A 20,764-nucleotide genomic window follows, 5' to 3' on the forward strand; every position below is an offset into this window, starting at 1 on the left:
GTATGGGTAAATTACACTGTTACACTGAAGTGTTCGAGCGTAACTTTAGTAACTGCGATTTTACCTATATGTTTATTTTAAATGAAGTGTTCTTCGTTTCCAAAACAAGTGACTAAATCCTTTCAAATTTGAAGCCTTTGATGTGCCAATCAAATCATCTCTACATGTTTTTTATCTTATTATAGAGTGCCCAGACCCGTGCGAATGTGACGTCTTTCAGCAAACTTTCATGGGTGTGGATTGTAGTGGAAAACAACTGAATTCAGTTCCATGGAAATTTCCACTTGCCATGGCAAAATTGTGAGTACGATTTAAAAGTTATCAACACCAAGAAATGATTGATCTCGGGACTACTTCCCCACAAAAAGCCTTTTTCCAAATGGAATCCCTTTCATGCTATTGTAGGCCTCAAGTCAATCAAGATGACCCCTAGATAATATATGATTTACGATTAAGAACAGTCGATTCGTGAGGGTTATTGATATGCAGGATGTTTCACACAGGATTCTTCTAAGATCTACTAGAGCGGGTGTGATCTTGAAAAAATTTCAGAGGGGCTGGCTCAAAAATAGGGCTTACATGTGGTATTTAGTCACTTGACTTGATCCTCTCCAAGAAATAGTAACACGCTTGTCCTAAGAAACAGTGCAGATCTAACTGCTAGCGTGTAGTTTAATAACAAAACAGAGAATGAAGGATTTTCATGCGTGGGTCAAAGAAAGAGTGCAAAAAGCTGTTAAACCTCGCTAACTAGGAATCTAAAATTTACTTAAGTTCTAACTCTCAATTTGAACTGAGCAAAGGTTGTAACACACTAATTTGAAAACGTCTATATTGTCTGTATTACGTCTATAGTACTTCACTAAGATAAAAGTGACAAACATCAGCTCTTCTAGTCTAGTCAAGTTTCTCTGCCGACGCTGCTTTTTAAGATTTCACTAGTTTAATAATTGACTAGTAATTGATGTAACTATCTTGAGGCCTGGGATACACAGCATTCTTTGTGTGAAGACGACTGACGAGGAATATGTTCGTCGATCAGCTAAATTTGAACTATAATACAACTATTCAATAGCAAAGGAAGTAAAGGAAAGCCATTCATGAGAAGCACTACATAAGTCAATAGCTAGATAGATAGATAGATAGATAGTTTATTATCAAAAACCTTGCAGCCACAGGCTGAATTACGTTTGATTTACAATAAAATATATACTACAAAAAATACATGGCTAAGAAGAACTAATTAAAAAGACAAAAATATATAATTAAGAGAAAAACAATATTACATCATTGCTTTATGGACATAGTGATGGATAAAACTATTTCGAGTACGAGTGGTGTGGAGGCGCCGTGTAGTAAAAGAGTGCTGACTCCTTAAATTGACTTCGCACTCATTCTTGGGAGGTAGTAAGCTATAGAGCTTGTGCGAGGGATTAGACAGGATGGAATTAAAAAGCTTATCACATAAGAACTCGCGGCGGTTGTGTAAGGGAACTAGACCAGTCAAAAGAAGCGCCTCATTGTACGAACAATCTGGATAGATAATACGTAAAGCTCGCCTTTGACATCTCTCAAGATCTACTGAAAGGTATTGCGGGAGGCTATGATGATAAACAGGGCATGCATATTCAGTGACAGGCCTAATACAAGTCAAATAGAAGAGCAAAAGTTCCTCCGACTTGACCTGTGCACGCTTAATAGTGCTGCTCTTACCATATGTATCAGAAAGTGGAAAAAGATCTGGAGGTAATGGCTAAAGAGAGTAACCTATGATCCAAGACACGGTCAAACACCACGTGTTCGTCATCAAAATCATGCTTTTTCCAGCCGTTAATCTTCCTTTAGTACCTAAGTGCAGTACAGGCTAGGAACAAGACACTTTACATTAAGGTTTCATGGACGTTTTGACAATGACTTTATGGTTATCGATTAGCTGTTTTCTGCTTTCTCATGTAATTTACACGTTTCTAACAATTCCTTAATAGGTTCTTAACCAACAACAATCTGAGGGACTTGCCCCAAGGCATCTTCAGTAACTATACCCAGCTGAAATTTCTGTAAGCCGAGACTCTTTTTTTATCGATCTGCATGTTAACGACAAAATCCGTAGTCGCCACTTTTGTTATGATTTTTGATAGAAATGTGGGTAGCAGTGAACTAAAGGACTCCTCTCCAAGAAATCTACGAAAGCAATGCCGAGCCTTTTAGCTCCCAAAAATCATGATTAGCTCCCCCTAACCTTTACATGAACACCTTAAATATAACTGAATGGATTACTTCAGTCACTGTCGGTGACGTTAACTGATGTGTGATCGTGTAGTTTGATCATCCGGGTGAGGATAGTCCTAAGGCACCCTGGCGTATCTTTTTGCCTTTAATATTTGTACCGTTGCGAATGAACCCACTGTTTAAAATCTCAGACCAAACTATACAGAGATTGTGTGCAAGTATTCCAAACATTTTCCTTTAGCAACTTTCTTGATAACTGACCCTCTCTCCTTCCCTTCAATCAGTATGGCCTTTCCTATAATGAGGACCGTGCACAAAATGACGATGTGATTATAGCTGCATGGTAATCCTACTTTGTCTACGACGGGCCTTTTTTTATAGATCGAAAAGAAAACGTATATTCTTAAAAAATGTTAATTTGTTAGCCGGTATACTTTATATCCTCACATCAGAACATGAGAGAAAGTGCAATGATTTGAGCACACAAATTTCTTGAACTGACATGACGAGCTTTGCTCAAGAAAAAAATTCTCAGCAGGCATCGTAAACTGATGCCGAGGTTTGGGGAAGAAGGCGTTGGGTGGATGTCATCACATTAATTACACCACAATGTAATTATACAGATTAGCGCCCACGAATCCACGAGAGATACGCGATTGCGTGCGAGTTAACGCGGGGTCATCTGTTGGCGATGAAAATCAAAATCATGAAATGAAATGAAGTTTGTTGTGCGTGTAATGGTCATAAAATACTGCGTTTTCTCTGTTTCTGCCTGTTTCCTTATAACGACATTTTTAATCACGTAGCCTTTCAAAGATCCTTCCTTTTCACAGAAGAGGCAATACCGGCGAGGCGCCGTATTCGAAAAGCCTTTCTTTCGATTATTTAGGTATGATTCTTTCGCTTGGTTTGCCATAAAACAGTAACAAAAGATATCGCAATTTTCATGTGCCGTACGACCTTAATAACAACCGTATCGAATTTCCAGTATTGCGTCACTTGGTGGATCGATCAGTGTTCACGCTTTGCGATCGTAGTACACGATGTTATTGTTTTGGCACAAAACCTGTGGCGGTCGCACGACTTGGCCTCGTATCCTGGTTAAATTCTTACCAATATTATAATATTAAACCTCGACTAGATTTTTCATGTCGAAATGTCGAAAAGCATCATGTTTTCGATTTCGAAACCATTCGAAATGAAGTCATAGAGGCAGTCGGATTTTCGACGTGCGGCTTTCCACCGGCTAACTTAACCACGCAGAGTCTTTGCAGGATTACAAGTGCCACACTTGACCCTTGCAAGCATTGGTATCTACTTTTGAAAGAGGTATGTGACGTTCCTTTGCGTAAATATTTCATATGCGATGTATTTAAGATATTTCCCGACGAAATCCAAAGTGTGGCGACACGGGAACTTCAGCCGGCCAACTCATCGTTCAGAGTAGTGGGGTTAGCCAGGATTCCCGACGTCGTTCACGTTGTGTTCACGTTCTGTCTAATAGCTGGTCTATCTTCTTCGTAATAAACAATCCCCGACGAACTTATTAAATCTGCGGGATTTATGACTATCGTAAATCTGGTGAACTCCGCCACGCTAGACTTTGAGCCCGAAGGCGCGAAAAATTTATGTTTTGGCGCCAAACTCAGTCACGACTCCGAAGAGCTCGCTTCCTAACTTACCGAAAGATCAGCTAGAGTAAATTCCCTTGGAGGGGAACTGAAGAAGCTTCGAACACAGATTTCTCATCTCGAATCAGCATGGAGTCAATTTTACAGCCCCTTTTTTCCACCTCAATGTTCGTACCTTGTCGTGGTGAGGTGGCTTGAGTGCCTCAATGACCAATTGCAATACAATGCCTTTAAAGAATTCAGCTTCAGTTGGTGGGCTGTATTTTTTGCAAGGTAGAGGCCAGACTAACACGGACTTTGTCATTGTAGTTATTGTTATGATTATTATAATTATCGTTATTATTAATGATTTTGTTATTGTTATCATTATCTTTATGATTGTTATTGAATCATTTTCAAAATGAAATAGGCTGCTCAATGAGGATGGCATGCTGAGGCAAGTAGATTTTCATTTATTTACCCCCCTCCCCCCAAGTAGAAATTCAAGTGTTTCTGATAGTTTTTCTCTTCAATAGATTGTTAGAATGCAGAAGATTTTCTAAGACACATTGTACAGAGGGCTTGTCTTAAGTAGTTGTTTTCTGATTCAAAACCACCTGCCTAGTTCTGTTTCTCTTGGGTAGTTAGTCCATGGACTGTTGTTATCTGATGGCAGAACTAACAGGTGGATCTGTTTCTCTTGGGTAGTCAGTCCATTATGGGCTGTTGTTATCTGATGGCAGAGCCACCAATCTGTTCTGTTTCTCTTGGGTAGTCAGTCTATGGACTGTTGTTATCTGATGGCAGAACCAGTCCCTATTTTTTCAGCTCTATACAGTCAGTGTTTTATGGACAGTTATTTTTATCTGATGGCAGTTTTAGCTTGCTCTTTTTGTTTTGAAAAATGTTTTGCTTATGCTGTTTGTCACGTATCATCTGTTATTAGTCGGAGGCACTTTGGTCAATCAATGCTATCATTGTCTTCATTATTATTATAATTGTTAATTCAGCTGCTACTCTTCTCTCTTTGCCACAGGGCCCACTACAGACAGCACTAGCTTAATGAAGTCCCAAGACCTTTCACAATGAGCCAACTCAAGAATTGCAGTCCTGAACAGTTTTTGGGGTTTTCCTGGCTTTTCTTGAGATTATTTTGTCTCAGTTTCAATTACTTGGAGACTCATTCAGCTAGACTAACAATAACACCATTTTGTTTATAGATAAACATTGAAATAATCATAATAGTAATATAAATGATAATAATAATGATTTGTTATTGTTATCATTATCACTATCTTTATGATTGTGATCATCATTTTCAAATTGAAATAGGCTGCTCAATGAGGATGGCATGCTGAGGCAAGTAGATTTTCATTTAATTCCTCCCCCCTTCCCCCAAATAGAAATTCAAGTGTTTCTGATAGTTTGTCTTTTCAATAGATTGTTAGAATGCAGAAGATTTTCTAAGACACATTGTACAGAGGTCTTAAATAGTTGTTTTCTGATTCAAAACCACCTGCCTAGTTCTGTTTCTCTTGGGTAGTTAGTCCATGGACTGTTGTTATCTGATGGCAGAACTAACAGGTGGATCTGTTTCTCTTGGGTAGTCAGTCCATTATGGGCTGTTGTTATCTGATGGCAGAACCACCGATTTGTTCTGTTTCTCTTGGGTGGTCAGTCTATGGACTGTTGTTATCTGATGGCAGAACCAGTCCCTATTATTTTTTCAGCTCTATGCTGTCAGTCTTTTATGGACAGTTATTTTTATCTGATGGCAATTTTAGCTTGCTCTTTTTGTTTTGAAAAGTGTGTTGCTTATGCTGTTTGTCATGTATCATCTGTTATTAGTCATAGGGTGATTTTGGTCAATCAATGCTATCATTGTCCTTAGTAGTATTATTATTATTAATTCAGCTGCTACTCTTCTCTCTTTGACACAGGGCCCACTACAAACAGCACTAGCTTAATGAAGTCCCAAAACCTTTCACAATGAGCCAACTCAAGAATTGCAGTCCTGAACAGTTTTTGGGGTTTTTCTGTCTTTTCTTAATTTGTTTTTGCCCCAGTTTCAATCACTTGGATACTCATTCAGCTAGACTAACAATAACACTATTTTGTTCATAGATAAACATTGAAATAATCATGATAGTAATATGAATGATAAAAATAATGATTAGATTAATGGAAGTAGTCATAGGAATTATAACCATCAGGATAATGAACATTATTTCTCTAACTATTGTAAATATTTTTATCATTATTATTATTATTATTATCATTATTGTTATCATTGTTATTATTATTTCCATCATGAATTATTAGAGATGCTTGGAAAAAAATGATCTATAGTTCCCTCCAACTCATTATTCTTTCAGTTAAGTGAATTAAGACTTTGTGAACAGTTACTGCTTTATTCTGTCATTCCTGATGACCATAGAAATGGTGAAAGTCCACAGATATTATCCCTCTAAGAGTTTCTCCAGGTGTTTTTTTTTCCTCTGAATTTGGTTACAACAGAATGAAGGGCATCAGAGTATAGTGCGCCCAGCTAGACATGAATTGCATTAATATTACAGGGTCATTTTGCTGTATTCAGGGTTTAATCTTAGCCTTCTACAGACAAGTTTGTTCCTCTAAATGCAAAACACATTTTATCGTTTTTTAAAACAAACTTACAAAAACTGCCAAGAAACAGCTACTAAATTTATGGAAACATGACGAACAAGTCAACTAGACTGTGTAGTACACATCATTGAAATCAAAGTATCACTTTAGGAACATAAAATCGCAAGGTCAGTTTCCCATTTTTAGTGCCTGAGAAAAGATCAGGCCACCAGATTACTTCAAATTCGCTGGTTGCTCGTCCATCTCAGTTTCCAACAACCATTTTAGTTTACTGGGTGAGAATCGTGCTTGATTTCTTGCCCCATGCTCTTTAATTAGCCGCCTGTAAAGCTTGTTGAGAGTTTAACAGCTACTACTTGCAGCAACCTCCATATTCCCCCGATAGCTTTTCTTAACTCTAATGGTACAGAACTTTGATGACTCAGACCAGAAATAGCATCATTCACTCTACCATCCCTGTAATAAAAAACTTTGGATTTTTCTCTCCATACAGGGGGCCGCAAATGTATTTTTACCCTCGCACGTTTCTAAAAGCATTCGGCATGCCTGCTAACAAAGCTTGGATGTATGTTTCAGGAACTTAGTATCTTTCAACTCGACACCATTTGCCTGAAACCAAAATAATAATTACGAAAGTTAAGAGATTATTTACTTCTGGAGTGAAATGTACTAAATGATTTGCCCTTTCAAACATAAACCTGAGTTATCAGGTTTTGTCAATCACAAAATTACACGCCGGGTTATTAGTATTCCTTGGGGACCTTCCTATATTATCATAAATATCTAAGACAAGCAGGTCATTTATCTATGTTAAAAACCGTGCTGTACAGCACTTAGAATTATTTTCCTCACTCATTTTTGTCACACTGCAACTTCGCGTACTACGCAATTATTACTACGCAGTCATATCTGGTGTCCAATTGGGAGAGCTTATTATTTTTGTTTTAGAGGTGAATTGCGATTTCTTGTATGTCCCCTTTTTCGTCGAAGAAAAGCTCGAACAAATACTGAAAGTAATGAGTAAGTCACTATGAACAACTAGTGCAAAGTGACAGCACTATCGAGCCAAACTGAGAACTGTTCTTTAATGATTTTTAACATGAACCACCAATTCTTACTATTTTTAATTTCTGCGTTTTAATAGACTTTGACATGTTCTTGAGAAGATATTAAATCGGTTAGCGCTGTTGTTCCCTTCTAAATTATTTTGGTGGAAGCGCCTCAGAAGACACTTGTTTAACTAAAACCATGTTGGGCGACGTTATATTTTGACTGCACAACCCGCGATTAAATTTAATTTTAACAGCTATTCGAGTGTGTGAAGAACGGAAAAGAGCAAAATTACATACCATCGGCCTTTCGATGCACGGACGAATGAAAACTTTTTACAATTCCACTTATCCATTGCTTGTAACTGATAGACCTTGTCCTTATTCTTGCGGGAGGCCGTACGATCTGTTGTCCATTGTAGAACTTGGCAAACTTAGCGCACTTCTTCGAGCGCAACAATGTGATCTTTCGATTCTCTATCTCACTAGCGCAGTTGTTGTGTTGAACATGGACGAATAATACATCGCAGCGTGTCTTGTAGATAGCTAGAGATGCCATGCATGTCTAGGATAAGCGCTGAATATGGACGAGCGTTAAAGCCGCCACTGAAAAAGCACAATCGACCGTTTTTCATTGTAAGGATCAGGTCTTTCACACAGCTGTCAGAATTAAAGAGAGGAAGAACGTTGATCTCGTACACCTAAGTAGCGAAGTACACCACGAGCGGCGACGATGATCAAACACCTGGAAGATCACCGTGGTGTCCCTCTACTCTATGGTATCATAACCAAGAGCGAGCCCTTTCGACTTGTCACTAAGTTTTACGGTTTATTAAACAAAGGCCCCGCTCTACACAAAGCCTTAAAAAATGAAACACTAGAAAAGCTTACTTAGCTTGGAATTATAAAAATTTCCTTTCTTAAAAATCGAGGATTTTCATGGTTTCCGTAACTTCGTATTTTTCCAAATTTCCTCTTTTACATGTTATGCCGTTTTGCATTTTCTTCAACGTATAATTTACTTCAGCGTCGATCATTTATCATCCTTAGAAGAAAATATTCTGATCTTTACGTTTAACTATAAAATTGCTTTGGCTTACATTGTGCGCTTAAAAGGAGCGTTAAATTAAACATGAGTTGATTCCACGCGAGGGTTTTACCTGGAAAAATGCCGGCACACGAGTGACAGCGACATTACCGCGTGTCCCTTTCTGGAAAACATTCGTGTTATGACAAGGAAGGTCAGCTTAAGGGTTTTGGGTTACCCAAACTATGCAATTTTGACGCCGAAAAGTGCCAAAAAGTAATTACAGAAACTTCATCCGCAACACCTTGAACGTGCTGTGGGCGCGAACTGAGATCTTCTCTTACAGTTAATAATTGCCAGGCGGAACTCAAATCCGGCTTAGCCTAATTTGCATAAATTTTTTTGGTGCGCAAAGCTCGTCATGTCACGAAAACAATGTTGTTAACACCACTTTGAATTATTTCTGGTAGTTTTGTACAAACAACCAGCAGAGGAAATTACCATCGGAAATATTTTATAACAATACTCAGCTGACTGACTTGTAAATTTTGGAAGCCGCTACCCATTAAGTAAACGTCATTAAATTCATCCCACCTCAGCGATAATATCATCAGATCTGAGCAGCAATTTTACAGCGACTTTAAAATTTTCCACAGACCTTTTCTAGTTTCTTTGATTTGCCACTTTCTCAATCACTACAGTCCTAAATTTCGCATTTAAATGCTTTTCCATGAAGTTTCCTTGAAAAAAAAAAAAAGAATAATAAAAACTGACCGGTCTGTTGGAAAAGAAAACCCAGTAAAACAAAGAAAGGCTCATATATAATGGTAATTGAACTGAGTGGAGTGCAATTTAGGCTGAAATCATACGCGTGATTTCAAAATCGAACGAGCGCGCAGCGCGAGTTCAATTTGAAATTACAAGTATGATTTCAGACCAAAATTGCACTACACGAGGTTCAATTACCACTTTATTACATCCATTTTGAAATCGCCCAAATACAGGACTTGGTCAATTCAAATATTTTACTGATGCAGTACTTAGCCGGTTTTTAAATAAAAAGTGGAACCGGAAACGCGTTTACATCTTATTTTGTATGCAAAACAGAAAGACTTTGACATCATGCGTCAAAAACTCAGTAAAGCGTAAAATTATGCGATTTAGAGGAAAAATGGTGCGATTTGGGAATAAATCGCGCCAATAAGAGCCAATCAGATTACAGGGACCACCAGTGCTTTCAAAATGGATGTAATAAATACATATATCGGAGTTAACGACAAAAAACCGCTGGAGCAAGCTTTTGGCATTATCAAACGTTGGAATGGCATATTGAGTTATTTTCCCCACACCGTTTTAACGAAAAAACGAAAATTTTTTCCTGAAATTGCAATACAAGGCACTGAAGGCGCCCTTCCAGGGCCCTTGTAATGCCATCACCACCCAGCAGTCCTCCGGACATCTGTCGGGAGCTGAGGTGCAAATATTTAGTTTTTGGTTGTTTGCTTTTTTTTCTAAATGACGAGTTTTGCCAGCGGTTTGGGATTAGTCTAAGATATTTTGTTGTATTGAGAAAGGTCGTATGAGCAATCCGTATCTTACTAGCATTGAACAGGGCATTTTTAGTTGACAGATTTGCTTGGAGTAAACCCCAGCTCTCAGCTGATAATATATTTACAAAATCATATAAGTTTTTAAATAGTCGGGAATATAACGAGGATTTTTTCACGGTCGTGTGCTAGGGTGAAAACTAATTTCGAGTGCTATTACCATCTCTCACTGAGATTATTTTTCCCGAGAAACTAACTGACAGTTTTATTTCTCACACGACAATATTCTAGCCATAGATGAGTAAAGGTACATACTTTTCGATAGAATTTCACTTCTTTCGAAAAAGAGCCAAGGTCGCATTTGGTAATAATCATGGTTAGGAAAAAGCTATCCTGGAAAGTACAAACATTATAATGACAAAGTATTGCTCTTGTCTCACGATATGGTCACTAATGATGTGAATCATGACGTTACCACAGCATACTGCTTTTCTTCATCACGTTATAAGGTTGTCTGGTTTCTGCTCTTCTCATAAAGCAGGATGCTCCGCTGTGATGAACAAGCACAATTTTTTTTTAAACAAACATTATGTTAGTAAATCCAGAACGACACCGATTTCTTTGAGTTGATTGACCAATGGCTTATGGTGAATGTTTTAAACAATATTTATGGAACTGACAGATGCGCCCGAAAATAGAAATTTCATGATTTTTTAGTATCCTTGGTTCTTTCCCAAAACATATTTAGCCACTTAAAAGTACTTAATTGATTCATTTGTTGACAGGCGCTTGGACCACAATCATTTGGAGTACTTGCCGAATAACATATTCAGTAACAATATCAACCTAGTACAGCTGTAAGTCAAACGTTAAAAGAAAATGTTTCTTAAATCTAATCATAATGGCATTGCAAGGGGGGGACAAGAAGGGATAACCAGGGAATATATGGGGTAGCTGTGTCAGTTAAAGTATTACAATGATTAGACAGTGAAAAAAGTGGCAAAATGTAACATTTTTGATATATCAGTCTTAGAAGATCTGGCATCCACCGATGCAAAAGGCTAAGCTTTTAATTTATCTAACAAGTAAGGGGAATGTAGTTAACAATTGTGCGGTAATTACCTACTTTAATAAAATCGGACCAATATTGAGATTTATTACGTAGCTCGCATATATATTAATCTATTCAAACACTTCTAACCCTAATTAATTTGCTTTCGTGCATCGAAGTGGAGAAAGGGAGCGACTTGAGAGGGGGCGGTGGCCATTAGAGGTTTACATATATATCTGTCTTCCTTGGGGAATAGATTTGCTTCATTTTGCGCTTGACTTTAAATTTTCTGCAGAGCATGCGTTCGTTAGTTACACAAAATAAAGGCAGTTTTGTTCACGATTAGATTTCCACAAAAAAGATCGTTTGAGGTAGAAATAATTTGTTGTTGATCTGAGTTCTCACGAACTCGATAAAGTATAGCGACTGCATGCCGAGCGGACCCACTTGGAATGAATTTCCTCAGAGTCCTGCTCGATATTATTTTAAATTGAACCGAAAGTTCATTTTTGAATAAGCTTTTGCCAGACAGTTCTTTGTCAGTCGACAGACTGTCCTCAAAAAAGAGGTATAATCATCCATAAGCTGACACGGAACAGAAAAGGACCTTTTGGAATGCTTAGAAAATCGGTAGCTGGAAGAAACAAAGACACTATAATGGCCTGAGACAAGAAGTCGCAAAAATAAGGGCCGTACACTTGGACTATACCAACATACACTCGACTTCTGTTTTGATAAATTTAAAGCACATATACCGAGGTTTACTGTTAAATGAAATGATTTCCCACACATTTCAAGACCTTTCAACCGATGCAATTCAAACTGATATTGACGCCAAGCTCTTTCTGTGCTACAACGAGGGAACTGGATCCCAAGGGCCATAAAGATCCGAGACAAAAATGCTGGACTAAAATGTGGGGCTAGCTTAAGCTTTATTTCTAACTTAAGTTGGAATGTGACTTCATGATGTAGACAACACTGTCTATGTCCTGGACTGATTTTTGGGCTTAAAAAGGTGGATCGTATTTTCACGGCGCATGTTAAAGAAATCATATCTCAAAGAAATGAATTTATCTATGACCCACCCATACGGCCTCGCTCGCGCAATCCCATTGAAAACCATAGTGTAAGCTGACGTGTGAGAAAGCGTCTGATTGGGTTAGTGGAGTAGTTCAATTCGCAGATCTCGCACAGGCCACATACATGCTATGCCGCTTTCACATCAATGGCTTACTTCCTAGGAACACTGGCCGACATCCAGGTTTTACTAGGGCTACTGGAAAATGCAATATCTCAAGTACTTATTCCTGTGAGAACAGAGCACAGGTGTTATTAGTTAGATAGGGACATCCTTGAGATCTCAGTCCGCCTAGGAGGCCTGTGCCAGGGAAACCTAGGTCGGTAAGCAAGTCGGAAGTACGCTTCATTAGTCAAAGTCACAACGCCCCTCGTTAGGCATACAGATCGAAGGATTTCATAGGTTATGTGAAAATTGCGACCAGTTTTCCCTTTAGCTTTATGTCGAGTAGAATTCTGACCATGGTGCGATTATTCAGCTCAAAACAAGAGAAGACATCCGTCGAAGACCTTTCTCATCTTGCCCATTCGCACTTTTCTTCACACCAACCCTCTGCAGTGGACTTAAAGAAATTTAGGATACTAAAGGATTTGAGGAAGAACAAGGACATTGTAATACTGAAGCCTGACAAAGGAAATGTCTTAGTTGTCATGGACCCATAGTATCTTCAATAGATACCTACAATTACAATTTATCTAAGTTCCTTCGTAATCTTCTAGAGCCACATCTCCCGCGTGAATACAACGTCCGCGACACGTTTTCGTTTGTACATGAAATCAACCAGTTATCAACTTCAGGGAATTGCATGGTAACTTTCGATGTTGAGAATTTGTTCACTAGTATACCTCTTGATGAATGCATTGATCTGGCGATCAGATACATTTATCAAGGTAACCCTGGTCTTAAGATAAACGCCGCTGACCTAAAAACGCTTTTTACTTTCGCAACAGCTGAGACTGATTTCTTGTTTAAGGGTGTGTTTTATGATCAAATGGATGGGGTTGCCACGGGGTCCCCACTTGCTCCAGTACTTGCAAACCTCTTTATAGGACATCATGAAAAAGCTGGCTAGATAACTATTCATTCTCTGAAGTTCTCTTCTACAGACGCTATGTTGATCACACCTTTTGTTTGTTCAATAGCGGGGAGAACGCGCTCGAGTTCTTTGATTATATCAACACCAGGCACCCTAGTATTCGTTTCACAATGGAAAGGGAAATTGATAAGAAATTATCGTTTCTAGACATATTGTTAGACAACAGTCATACATCCATCGTCACTAGTGTATATCGCAAGTATATATAGTGTATATATATATATATAGTGTATATTTTTCCTAAAATGAGAAAGATCTTCATCAATCCCTAGATTTCAAATGAGTTTAAAACGTTTTAGGGCTTACTGCTGAAATACGCGTACGCGTACACTCATCACGTCAGCGTACACATTTTAAAACTTTCCAGGATATTTTTTAATATTTTGTACAGAGGTTGAGGGTCATATCTACCGAAGGTGACCCATTAACGGTTATATTTCTGATAAAGTAGACTTTGGGATACGTGCAGCTTGAAATCTACTGAGTGACCACACATAAATGAAAAATAGCATGCAATACGTCCATTTCTAAGGTTTCTTTTTAAAAAGTTTATTTTTAAATTTGTAAGGGTTAGCAAGAAATTTCTAAAATTAGAAAGTTGTTCCAATTTGAGCTTGGGGGAATTTGATGCAGATGTTTTGGGGTTGTATGCCATCAGTTATAGGTTTGAAGAAAGTTATATGTAAGGAATAACATTTCAAATACTTTGAAATAGAATATAGCATCAGCTTCATTCAACACAATCGCTTCATTCCATTGTGGACAACTTCTTTTGACATTGTTTCTCACTAAGATAAAAATAATATTCCATTATCTTCTTTTGTCCTTGCCCATCCACCGCTAAAGAGTTCAAAACCTTAGAATAATTATTACTGACCATAAAGGAAGCAAGTTTTGCTTCATAACACCTGATCAGAAGACTAACCTGCCGGTTCTCATTTGTTCATCTCTCTTGAAGTCCTAAACAAATTATTTTAAACAGCCTATCGATTTCATATTATGAATATATGTGTAAATATCAACCTGAACATAGCGTTTTAATTTGCACCTGCTCAATATATAATTTTTTTTATAAAAATATAGACATTTTGTGTTATTATCTCGATGGGCCTACCCTTAGCCTTTGTCAGTAACCGACCCTCAACCTCCTCGACAATCGATGTCGTTATAATAATAGTAATCTTTATTGAAATGACTTTTTCATATAAAATATGGTTTACAAAAAGGATCCCCTATAATGAGGACTACACTACAAGACCGAATACAATTTTACCCTTTACATGTATTATTGGGCAGCCCATTAATCGTTTTCAAGCGTTAACATGGAACACCGAAAAGGAAACATCGGAATATAAACGAAAGAAATTTGTTAGAGGGTATGTTTTAGGAACTTGTGTAGAATATGAACAGCTAAAGAATATTCGAGAATAACAGTTTTCTTTACTCTATTTAAGAATACAGGTTCATTAACATCTTTCTTAATTATCTTTGGTAGGTGGTTGCAAAACAATCAGTTGAAAAAATTACCATCAGGCACTTTCAGTAACAACAACCGGCTGCTCTACTTGTAAGTTTGGAGCCTACCGCTTTCAAGTAGAGTACGCATCAAATCCATCCAGAGTAGGAAATATCAGCAGATCAGAGCAGCGATTTTTTTAAGTATTTTCCATAGACGCTTCAGTGAAATATCGCTGGATATCATGCGTGTTCCGGTGCCCTTATAGGATTGTAAATTGCGAAATGGAGATATTATAAAACATCTTCTTCGGTGGTTTTACATACAGTAGCTGCGGATTTTTAGCTTAGTGTCCTTCTTAGAACAAATTTTTGGCGCTTACTGTACGAATAGAAAAACATTTTGGTCCTTTGTTTCAACTTCCTATAACTTCAACTTCTGATAACTCGAAGCTTTTTTCAATTTTGCTTAAAGGTTCGAGTTATCGGAATTCGACTGTTGTAGGATTTTCAAAAGGCAAGAAAGGATAAAATGCAACCTCATATAGGCAAAGACGAAGTAGAGAACATCCATGCGCACATAAAATAAACAACTATATGAAATAACCGCTCTGCGAGATGTCAGTGGATGATCAACCAAGTTTTAATGAAACCATTATCGTCCAAGACCTCGGATAGACAAATGTAAGAAAATGCTGTAAAGAAAAATGGAAGCACTCGGTTTTGAGTCCAGAAATGTTCCGTTTACATTTTTATAGAGCTGTTCCATATGTCGCGATTTATTATTAACCCTACAAGTAAGATCCCTTGTAAGACAAAGTTCTGTGTTCGCGATAGTGGCATTCATGCTGGAGTCAATTTTAGTTGCAGCTACGATTGGTCTTGAACGGTATTAATGATGTTCATGTGAAACGTTATCAGCTTAGAGCTCAGATATTGCTGTGGATCTAAAGTAGTTGGAAATGGAATACTATTTGAGGCTGTTTTATTCTGCAGTGATCATAGGAAATTATCCTTTTCCTAGGCAGCCTTAAAACACATTAGTCGTAATTAGTAAAAAGCGAATCAAGGAAATTCACGGGGATCCCTCATGAGAAGGAGGTATTTGGATAAATTATGGTTGGATGAAGAACGAAGAGCGATATTACGAAACGGATTTGATTGGTTCTTACTCAAAACACTTCTAACCACTAATTGAAAATGTGTTTGGATCGATATAGCAGCTGAATAATTGTTACTCACACTAACTACCGTCAATTGTTAACAGGTACTTGCATAACAACCTGCTGGAGGACTTGCCAAAAGACATGTTCAATAAAAATATCAAACTAATAGACCTGTAAGTCAAATTGGACAGACTATTCTTCCCAGTTTTAATCCCACGGACTTTGTAAAATAAAGAGAAGAGGAGAAAAAAATACATCATTTCAAGGAGGTTGTAACAATAAGGCTTTACAATAATTAAACTTTCTCGCCAAAGTAACAAATTCATGCCGATTACTTATTCCTACATCAGTCTTAATAGACCCTTCAGCTCTCTATTAGGGTAAGCTAACATGTATTCATTTTACATGCAGGGGGAATGCAGTTAACAATTTACCTTACTTAAATCAAATCAATCTCTAATAATTGAGATATAGTAATATATTTCAGCCTTTTCAACCTTAGCTCCTTTGGAGCATTGAGGTAAGAAAACAGGGAAGAGAAGGGGAATGGCCAGTAGAGGCCTAAATTTTCGTTATCTCGTCGTCGCTTTTAAGTCTCGACTAAGTTGCAATAAACCCTGGAGCAGTAAAGGATTAAGAAAGCCGAACAGAACTGAGGTTAAAGGGCATATTTTAATATGAAAATGTCTAGCCAAGTCCAATTCTGTCTCTGACTCGCGGTTTTATAGTCTCAAAAGAGTAAAGCCATAATAGAAAGAACAGCCGATTATCACGAAAATTTAGGATGACTTGAAAATGTTCCCATGAAAATTCCTCGCGCTACCAAGCTTAGTTAGGAAATATGTTCGAGCAGCCACCAAACGACAAAACCTTTGCACACCCCTTCTTAATAAGCTTGAAGTTTTAAATTTGAACGGAATAAATGTTTCTGCAACTTTGTAACTCATGATTCGGGGCAAAAAATTGAGTTTAGGATATAATTTGAATATGTCAACAAAGTTGAAACGGTAAGTTGGCCACCGTTACGATTATAAAAGCTGACGTTTCGAGCATTAGCCCTTCGTCGGAGCGTTAGCCACTCGCTCCAACGAAGGGCTACGCTCGAAACGTCAGCTTTTATAATCATAACGGTGGCCAATTTACTATTTCAACTTTGTTCATATATTCAAATTATTTCGTTACCCCCACCGACGCAACCCCAAATAGTTTCTTTAGAAACTATCAGCCTTTATTTATTTGAGTTTAGGATAGTTAAACGAAGGCTATAACAGATCACCATCATGAGGTTCCACGAAACAAAATTCTTGATACAACTTTTTCGCATGTCATCGAGCTAGAATTCAAACACACTGTTCAATGGCTCTCTTAAATTTAATATTCCCCATACCCTTCAGCGTTTCTTGGATTTTGAAGATGCTGTATTTCATTTAATTATTTAGATTCCTCTGTGTAATATAAAAAATATTACATGTTGGTAAATTCATATTTCCTAAAAAAAGGTATATATGTATGTGTATATAATTATACCTCAAGATTTAGGTTAACCGTTATTTCTGGCAGTTGCCTGACGATTGCTTCGCAAGAGGCATGAAACTCAGAGTTGCAGTAAAAGTTCAAGTAACCTAATTCTTGAGGTATAATTATCCATAGCTCTAGCCCTGCTATTGAGCACTTTTTAGTAGATGATGATCTCATTCCGCTATTTTGCACTGATGAGACCCACATAGTTCGAAACTGCAGACAGTACTGTTTCGGCCTTCTGGGCCTCATCAGTGCAGTGCTAATGCTAGGATGGAGGAGAACCAATATGGTCACCCCAAACGATCCAACCTTTGTGGTATCGTCTAAGCCATGCCAGAGTGCTCAAACTAGAGTACACTAGCGAGCATGCGCAATTGCAGAGCAATGACTCATCCTAGTTAGAGTGCTCAATTTGGACATGAAAGCAAAGCTTTGTATGCCAAAGAGCTATATCTAACTGCAGACAGTACTGTTTCGGCCTTCTGGGCCTCATCAGTGCAGTGCTAATGCTAGGATGGAGGAGAACCAATATGGTCACCCCAAACGATCCAACCTTTGTGGTATCGTCTAAGCCATGCCAGAGTGCTCAAACTAGAGTACACTAGCGAGCATGCGCAATTATACCTCAAGAATTAGGTTACTTGAACTTTTACTGCAACTCTGAGTTTCATGCCTCTTGCGAAGCAATCGTCAGGCAACTGCCAGAAATAACGGTTACAATCCACCAAAATTTAAAAGACGAAACAATGTATACATGCGCGCGCAACATACTGCACGCGCTATCGTAACGTTAGGTTCTTTAACAGGAATTTCCTGACATGTCTGCAACCTGATGTCAGCTCATTTCTTTTGTTTAAACTTGCCATCTGCGGTTTACAAATGATAAAATATTTTTCCCACAAACACAAGTTGCATCTTTTAGCTACATTGGAATACGAACTAGCTTGTTTCACCTTCCGCCACTTAATATTAAACTTAGTGTCCTTATCTTTAAGACTCCATATATATTTGCTAAGTTCAGTAGCATGCCTGTAACGTTCGTTTCGGAATGAACACAAGTGGTTCCTGTAACGCATTTTAAAAGCAGTGTCACAGAGACCAATGTACGTTTCCTTTGCGGTTTCTGTGGTGACCTCTGCCTGGTAAATAATGCTTTCTATGTTACAGTTGCCATCCATGGGGCATATGTCAGGTTTTCGACAGTTGCAGCTTTTCCTAGCTCGATCATTAGCGCGTGCGAGTTTCCGGATTTCAGATTTGTTGTGGTTAGATATGACAGTTTTAATGCTGCCCATGCAGCTGTAGCTCAGTTTAAGGGTGTTCCGGTTGAAAATTTTGTGAAGAGGATTAGTTTCTGTGAAATGCTTATCAATAAGTGCAAGGAAGCATTTTCCGACGTTAGTTTCCACGTTCTTGCTGCATGGTGGGTTAAACCAAGTGATGTTCCGCTGCCTGTTTCTTCTTGGACGTCGTGCCTAGTTTGATGCAGCGTTGAATGACAGGGTGTAGCTATACCCACTATTTTTTAGAGCTTCTTGATAAATAGGTTTAGCGCTATCGAGGCATTCCCTGTCGGAAGATATCTCGGAGAGTCTCCTATTGATTGATTCAGGGATGTTGTGCAGAATGGATGGTGCGTGGTTAGATTTTTTATGCACGTACAGGGGGATGTTGCCTTCCTTAGTAAAAGGGTAATACTTCCCACTTGAGAGGTCAAGCGTGACGTCTAGAAAATTGGTTTTGGTGATGTTAGCCTCGACTGTGATTTTTAAGTCATTGTCGCGGAAGACTTTGCAAAAACCTTTCTTGATATTCTCTACGTCCTGTGGTGTTCCATTGAGGGCAGCCAAACCATCATCCCGGTATAAACCAATATTTTGACCATACTTCTCAGTAAGAATTGATAAGAGAAAGCATCCAACCAGCTCACACTTTTCCGCTCCATGGAAGGACCCCATGGTAATATCAAAGAGGTTGCTGGCACATTTTTTCTCCCATGGGCAATCATCGTTAAATAGCAGAGACCGTTTTACATGCAAGATAATTTCACGCTCATGGCTGTTGATTGGGCAGTACTTAGAGGCAAAATCTAGTGCTTTGGAAAGCAACTTCTCAGTGATGGAGGGGTAGAATTCACAAACGTCGAAACAGATGAATGAAAGAGAGCTCTTGTTTTCTAAACTATTAAACCATTTGAGGACACTTGAGGTTTTTTTCCACTGGTTTACTTTACTGCTGGTGATGAAAGCGTTGTTAATTTCATCGAGGAGATGCTTACTGATTTTCCCACTTTCAGGCTTAAGAGGGTTTATTAAGCGGCATGATGGATTGTCTTGAAAATTGGGCTTATGGTCTTTCAACGTGATGAATACATCTTCCTTAGCCAGTTTCTCAATGCGGTCGTCTAACTTGAGTCGCTCAGCAATTTTGGCAGACTGGGAGTCTAACTTGTCAACAAGATGATCGCTTGACTTTTTGTTGGTTTTGGTAATGTTCTCTTGAAGCAATTTGTCGTATGAGGAAGGATTCATGGTAGAGAAATTGTTGGTTTTATCGGCGGAAATGAGGAGGGTGCCTGGCTTCTTAATCTTGTTCTTAATGTCGCTATGTAGCTTACTTTGAAAACTGCATTTGGTGTCCTTGAATTTTATATTGTGGATAAGCTGGGTCATGGCATCTTCAAAAGGTAGCAACTCGTTGATTTGAGGCGGAGAGTTTCTGGATTTGAAACCGTATGACTCGTTTGCTGTGGATTCTGTATTATTTAAGAAATGATAAGCTCTCCACCGCATCCGACGTAGGAAATGCTCCGTCTTCTCGATGAATCTCTTCAAGTATTCGTTCTTTCCCGGCAGTGGGATATTCTTGGTTGAATAGTTCAAATTCACCTTTTCCATATTGATAGGAGATGAGTCAGACACAGTGCTCGACAATAATATATATATATATATATATATACTATAACTAACTGCAGACAGTACTGTTTCGGCCTTCTGGGCCTCATCAGTGCAGTTTTTTTTATGTTTAAGGTGGACGGCCGGGCCCCCGATGAAGGGCGTGTGCAATGCCCGCCGACCAACAGGACTAATCCCACCCATGGCTTGCGTGCAATGCCTTAGGGTTGGGGTCCACCAGAAACGAGGGTCACCAGACACCAAACTCGCTGGGGAATCGAACCCCACCTCAACAAAAATTAACACACTCACACCAAAAATTGAACACACACACTCGATAACTTAAATAACTTAAACTACTTTTTAGTTTTCATTTTTAGGTTTTAAATTTTTAAACTAATATTAAACTATTTCTT

The 20,764-nt window shown here is 38.4% G+C and overlaps 1 protein-coding gene and 1 long non-coding RNA gene across 2 annotated transcripts in view; one reads left to right on the forward strand and one right to left on the reverse strand.

Annotated features, from left to right (window-relative positions):
- Positions 1-16,187, forward strand: part of LOC148739630 (hemicentin-2-like) — a 16,752-nt gene extending 565 nt beyond the window's left edge. The window contains exons 3-5 of the mRNA XM_088749519.1: positions 186-300; positions 14,808-14,879; positions 16,035-16,187. Of these exons, the coding sequence (XP_088605645.1) occupies positions 186-300; positions 14,808-14,879; positions 16,035-16,110 (263 nt within the window). The 3' untranslated portion in view covers positions 16,111-16,187. The remainder of the gene's footprint in view (positions 1-185; positions 301-14,807; positions 14,880-16,034) is intronic.
- On the reverse strand, positions 6,474-8,966 carry LOC148739631 (uncharacterized). Its single transcript, XR_015997074.1, has 2 exons — positions 7,814-8,966; positions 6,474-7,073 (listed from the first exon to the last, which is right to left on the reverse strand). It is a non-coding gene; the product is annotated as an uncharacterized LOC148739631 (long non-coding RNA).
- Positions 16,188-20,764: the final 4,577 nt, after the last annotated feature.

This window comes from Stylophora pistillata, chromosome 2, assembly GCF_964205215.1.
Source record: "Stylophora pistillata chromosome 2, jaStyPist1.2, whole genome shotgun sequence".
NCBI classification, from domain to species: Eukaryota; Metazoa; Cnidaria; class Anthozoa; order Scleractinia; family Pocilloporidae; genus Stylophora; species Stylophora pistillata.